The sequence below is a fragment of the Lycium ferocissimum genome, chromosome 9 (genome assembly GCF_029784015.1).
Source record: "Lycium ferocissimum isolate CSIRO_LF1 chromosome 9, AGI_CSIRO_Lferr_CH_V1, whole genome shotgun sequence".
Lineage (NCBI taxonomy): Eukaryota > Viridiplantae > Streptophyta > Magnoliopsida > Solanales > Solanaceae > Lycium > Lycium ferocissimum.
This window is the reverse complement of record NC_081350.1, coordinates 59037908-59044128: the sequence shown is the minus strand read 5'-3', so window position 1 is coordinate 59044128 and position 6221 is coordinate 59037908. Positions and strand designations below refer to the sequence as shown.

The following is a 6221-nucleotide window of genomic DNA, read 5'->3' as shown; positions in this document are numbered from 1 at the left end:
AGTTCGGTAAGTTCGAAATTCTCCACCATAAAACCCATCCGATCGCCAAAACAAACATAAAGGTTGTGAAAGAACACGTCTTTGCCCATGTACCCAATCTCGCTTCCGATGAGAGAAAGTTTGTCCATGATGTCTCGAGCGATCAGTTCTCGAGGTAATTGGGCGAGTTTTATGATGACTGATGAGAATTATAACCTTAAAGTGAAAAAACTTTGACCGATTGTTGAATTTTGGGTAAACGGACCTTTTTTAAAAATTTGTCAATTCCGTGAGGCCTAGAGGGTTGATTATGATTTAGTGGGGTATTCAATTCGATTTTCAAAGCACTCGAGAGCATTTTGGGCAATTGGTTGGAAAGTGGTTTTTTGGTCATTGGGGGTTGATCTGGTCAAATAGACCTCCTATGGGAATTTCGATACCATGAGTGATTCCTTAGCGGGTTTTTTTGTATTTGTGCATACCTATTTTGTATCTGGGAGGTCTCAGGTGGATGTCGGGATTTGTGGAGAACTTGGTGAAAAATCAAAAAATTTCGTATTTATGATGTCTCGCCCGGCCGAGAGTGGGTGCGCCCCGGACGGACGCTCTCGCTAGGCAGTCCACCGGGAGTTCTAGATTCTATTAAAATCTGCCCCAATGGATGATATTCCGCCGAGCCGAATGCGCGGTAGTGGGACCATCAAATTTTCGGAGCGGAAGACACTCATTTCTGCATTCATTAGATGCCTAAACCGAACCCCTTCATTTCCTATTCCCAAAATTTATTCTCCAAAGTGACTCAAGGGAGATTTGAAGTGTTTCTCGAGTGGATTCATCTTGTGGTAAGTCTCTTCCGCCTTGTTATCCATTACTGACTTTCCTAAGCTTGAAATCTATGGTGAAAATCTAGAAAGCTAATTGGAGAAGATGAGTTTCAATCTTAATTTAATTATTTGAATTTTTGGCTTCGAATGTGAGATTAGTTGATGGATTTGACTAATCTAAGAGAAATTTCATTAATTACTAACCAATAGGCTTTAATCTTCAATTTGAGTTGAGAAATTGAATATGGAAAAGATAGGGTTTATGCCTAATTTGGGGGTTTATCCCTAATTTAGGGGATTTTGCTTTGAATGATGAAATTGATCAGTGATTGAGCTAAATTAGCAATTGGAGAGTAGACTCGAATCACTCTTGACGACAGAAACTGAAACTAGTAACAGACTCTATACTCAAAAGACGTTACTTCGTATGTCTCAATTTACGTGACACCATTTGACTTGACACAATATTTAAGAAAGAATGATTTACTTTTAATATGTATGGTCTAAAATAAACCTTAGACGATTTTGTAGCTATAAATCATTCATTAAGAGTAACATGAGAATTTTAAAGTTAAATTGTTTCTAAATATAGAAATTTTACATTCTTTTTGGGACAGACTAAAAAAGAGATTTTGCCACATAAATTAGGACAGAGGAAGTAATTTATATACAATGAAGAAATAAAATTCAGAACCTCTCTTTTGCTGGAATTCACATTTGTCTCTTTTTCCTAATCTCTCTTTTATTTTCTTTTCTTTTTTGTAAAACTTACTCAAATAGCTACCTTTTGTTACCTTCTAACTGGATATAACTACAAATGCAATATTGCCCAGCGTAGCTAATTTTTTGACAAAACGCGTGTATTTCTATTATTTTGAAATACAGAGAAATATAGCGAACAGAAGACAAGTTCCAGCGAAATCAGGAGCTATTTTTGGAACAGATTTTTAAAAAAAAAAAATTATGAGAATCAATGTAAATGGTCCCATAAATCACGCAAAATGCATATTCATCCCTATCAGCTCACATATCTCTCTCCACTACTATCACATTCAAAAAAATTGAATTCAAAACCAGTAAAACTTCCAATTAGAGGGAAAACTTAACGAGCTACGTTTTATACTTTCAAATACTTCTAGTATGAAGTTGAAATACATTCAATGCCATGTGAATGAGAATATACGTAGAATCATAGTGACGATCGGATTTGTATTTCGTATTCTACAAAAGGTAAATTTCAATTTTTTCAATTATTTGTTTTTTAGATTTTTGTTTTGTTTCGCTTTTTCTGCGATTGAAACGATGAATTATTTTTCGAGTGTAGTATCTAATCTTTTTATTTTTGATATATTTCGAGGCTTAAAAATGTCAAGCATAACAGTTGTTATCCGACACTCTGGGTTTTTTAACGACCAGAATTGCTTTGTTAATTACAAAATAAACGCAATCGTATTCAAAGATTATTGTTCATACGCTGAGTTGCTTGAGATTATTGCGATTCAGATAGGAGTTGATACTAGTACGAAATCCATTTCAATAAAATATGTTGTCAAAGGAGACATTACACCGATTGAAACACACAATGATATGGGAGTTAGGGTGTCTGTTGAGCTTAAGAGAGAAAACAAAGGATTTGAGATGTATCCGATACGCGCTACCATACAATCGATAATGGGATTGATAAATTTGTGTCCAGAGAATCCACGCTTGGGGACGATATATTTCAAATTGAAATTGAAGATTACACGCATGCTATGGATGTAGTTGAATCAAATGATTTGGATTTGTCGGATTGTTCCAAGGCTGTTGTATTATTTGAAAACAACGACAACTTCATAATTTCGAACAATGAACAAAAGGAAGTTTTCGATGATCAGATATACAAGGATAAGGATACTCTGAGGATAGTTATGGCAAATTATGCAATTCGCAAAAGATTCAATTTCAGAACAGAGAGGTCAAATGCAGTAAGGTATGTTGTATATATTGAAATATACATTGAAATATATACTGTTTATAGTGGCATACTATTTCCTGAGTTTATATTTCAAAGGTATTGGATTAAATACATTGAAATATGTTTTTTGAACTTTAATTTTACTGTTATTTTTCATGGATTTGTTTTTGTAGTTACACATTGGTATGTTGGTCAACTGATTGTCATTGGAAATTCTGAGCTTCTAGTATTGCCAATTCTGAAATGTTCAGAGTGAGATATTTCCATGACGAATATACATGTCCGTTGAAGGACAAGGTGTATTCCCAAAGACAAACAACAAGTGGGTTTATTTGGGCATCAGTTGTCAAGCCAAAAATAGCAAACCACAAAAGGAAATATACACCTAATGATATAATAGATGACGTCAAAAATTAGTTTGGCATTGATGTTTCTTATATGACGGCCTGGAGGTCTAGAGAAAAGGCAATGAATGAATTAAGAGGGGAACCACCTGAACCATATAAGAAGTTACCGGGGTATGTGTACATCTTAGACAAAACATATCCTGGATCACATATGAGAATGCATAAATTAGAACAAAATGAGTTCTTGTATTTTTTTTTTGTAGCCCTTAAAGCGTTCATAAAAGGGTTCGAGTGTTGTAGACCAATAGTGGAAGTAGATGGTTCCCACCTTAAAACTACATATAACGGTACATTCGTATCAGCCAGCATGATGGATGGTACAGGTATGTAGTCACATTTTTTTTTGTTTCCTTTTGGGGTATATTTCATTATATTTTAAATGAATGTCTCCGTTTTTTATGGTACTGGTTATTGTACAATAACACTCTACAATAGTATATTACATTGTATTTTAATGTATTGCGCATATTTTTAAGCTATATTTCAAAGTTAAAAGTTGTCACTTTAAAGTATATTTCAATGTTTTTCATAAAAATTTGCTTTATTTCGCTGTAAAATCAAATTTTGCAAAGAGTATATTTCATAGTATTCCCTATATTTTTTAGCTATATTTCTCTGTAAGATTATTCACGTTTGTGCAGGAAATATTTTGCCATTGGCATATGGTGTGATAGATTCCGAGAAATGATAAGTTTTGGACGTGGTTCTTTGGCTTGATTCAGACAAGCTTATAGAATTAGGGATAACATGTGTGTTCTACCAGATAGGCATGAGAGCATTATTAAGGCAGTGTTAAGAGTATATCCAACTGTGCCACATTTGGTGAGTATACGGCATTTATGGAAAAATGTGATAAAGCATTACAAGACGAAAGATAAAGTATTGAGCCCCATATTCTATGCACTTGCAAAAGCATACACACAGGATGATTTAGACAAGATGATGGAGAAGATTGAGAAGGTTGACTATCGGGTAAAAGATTACTTGGAGAATGCTGGAAGGGAAAAGTGGGCTCGACTGTATTCACCAGTTAACAGAAGATGGACAATGACCTCAAATATAGCCGAGTGTATTAATGGAAAGCGAGTAGTTAAGAGAGTGGCCTGTTTTTGTTTTTCTTGAAGAAGTGAGAAAGATGTTTGGAAGATGGAATTGCACTAATAGAAGAAACGGTACATACACATTCACAACGCTCGGGAAAGCATTGCAGCAATTATCATCAATAAATGAGTGTAAATCTCTACGTATGACGGTATGTTTACTATTAAATTTATATAAGTATGACTATATATATTGTTAAATGTATTTCAGTATGGGTTTGAAAGTACTGACTTTATGTAAATCCTATTCTGACAAAATTCTTGTTTGTTAGATTGAACCAACGATTGAATTTGTGTATACCGTACATGATCAACCAAGGCGTTTCATAATTGATCTTAAAAATAGCATGTAGCTATAGGATGTTCCAAATGGATGAGATACCATGTCCGCATGCATGGGCTTTTTTGAAGAGTAAAAGCCTTATGCCTGATGATTTTTGCTCAGATCTATTCAAACCAAAAACAGTGGTGAAGACGTATGATGTGCCAGTTGATCCTCTACCTAACGAGAGTGAGTGGAATATTTCTAAACATATATCCGATGAAGTTGTTTTACCACCGAGATACAAGAGACCCCCAGGAAGGCCAAAGAAAAAGCGAGACAAACCATTAATGAAGACGATGATTGGTAAACGTAGGAACGCTTCTAATACTTGTGGACGTCTTGGCCACAATAGGCGTTCTTGTTCTAATGAGCCTCGTAAGAAGTAGATGTTTAGTTTGTAAGTGCATTTATTTGTTATGGAACATTTATCCTAGAAAAATAATTTTCAATAAGCAAATTATTGGTTAATCGTTGTACTCTGCAATTTCTTCAGTTGTTTATACGTGATGTGATCCTACTTGGCACACTTTACTTCAAGATATCCACCCGAGGCCAAGTCATGAAACTTCAAACTCTACAAGCGGCGTGGATGACAAGGATGGCATGTAAGGCCTTTGGAGGCTCCTACAAGCCACACAAGATGGCTTACGATGTGTGAAAGGTAGCCTGGGCGAGGCTTGGAGAAGAAGCAACTAGAAAAGTGGCCTATAACTCAAAGTGTCTGTAAGGCAAGAAAGTAGAAATGCAAATGCCAGACGCAAAAGAAGGGGCATAGATGCAAATGGTCACAATTGCAAGCTTTGAGGATTGGATAATGGATATATGTGCAAGAAGGAGTCTTTTCAAGTTTCAAGCCAACATCCAACTAGCCAATATTTCCTAGAAGTATAATGATATGATTCTCATTGGCTTGAGTGCATTTATAAAGCCTATGATTCGTGGTGGAGCTCAACTTAGAGACTATGATCTTCATTGGAGCTTATTTACCACATTTGAAGCGTTTCAAAGGGCCTCAAGTGTGTATTTCCATACTACACACTTGATGATAATCATTGATGAGAGCCATGTCTCGACTAGCTTCATAGAGGTGGAATCCTACAAGGTTTGGGAGATTGTTTGGTTGGGAGATTTAGAGCTCGAGGTGGCTATTTGCGGAAAGGGATATTTGTGCTAGTGGCTACTTTGCGCAAGGAGGGTTATGCTTGCAAGAAGGCCATGCATGCAAGGTTGATTAGGGGTCCATCTATGCAAGGAGGGACGTGTTTGTCCATTGAAGGCCAATCCTTGAATTGAAGACTACACTAAGAAGACTAGCCAAACAAGGCCCTTACTTCATTAAAGGTAGCATTATAATTGCCTAGTAGTCTTTCTTTACTTAGCTTGTACATATAGCTTGTCTTTCATTTCATTACTTAGATTATGTTGAATTGAGATGAATACTCTAAATTGAGTGATAGTTTGGTAGTTTAGTATAGTGCTAATCTAGTGATAGTTAATCATGGTGGATTCCATTATTGTCTATGAAACCCTTTTCCATCGATTTTCAGTAGAGTTGTTCATTTGTGGATTCATTTGGATTACTCTTAGTTAATTATCAAATAGTATAGGTTCGTTAGTAGGAATCGATTA

General features: G+C 35.6%; 1 protein-coding gene across 1 annotated transcript; it reads left to right on the top strand.

Annotated features, from left to right (window-relative positions):
• The first annotated feature begins 4636 nt into the window (after positions 1-4636).
• LOC132032111 (uncharacterized) lies at positions 4637-4978 on the top strand. The gene has a single exon (XM_059421904.1). The coding sequence runs from the start codon at positions 4637-4639 to the stop codon at positions 4976-4978; it is 342 nt and encodes a 113-aa protein (XP_059277887.1).
• The last annotated feature ends 1243 nt before the right edge of the window (positions 4979-6221 follow it).

Bases quoted from the DNA above. Each gene is read 5' to 3' on its own strand.
- LOC132032111 (XM_059421904.1), top strand. From the start codon at position 4,637: ATGGATGAGATACCATGTCCGCATGCATGGGCTTTTTTGAAGAGTAAA.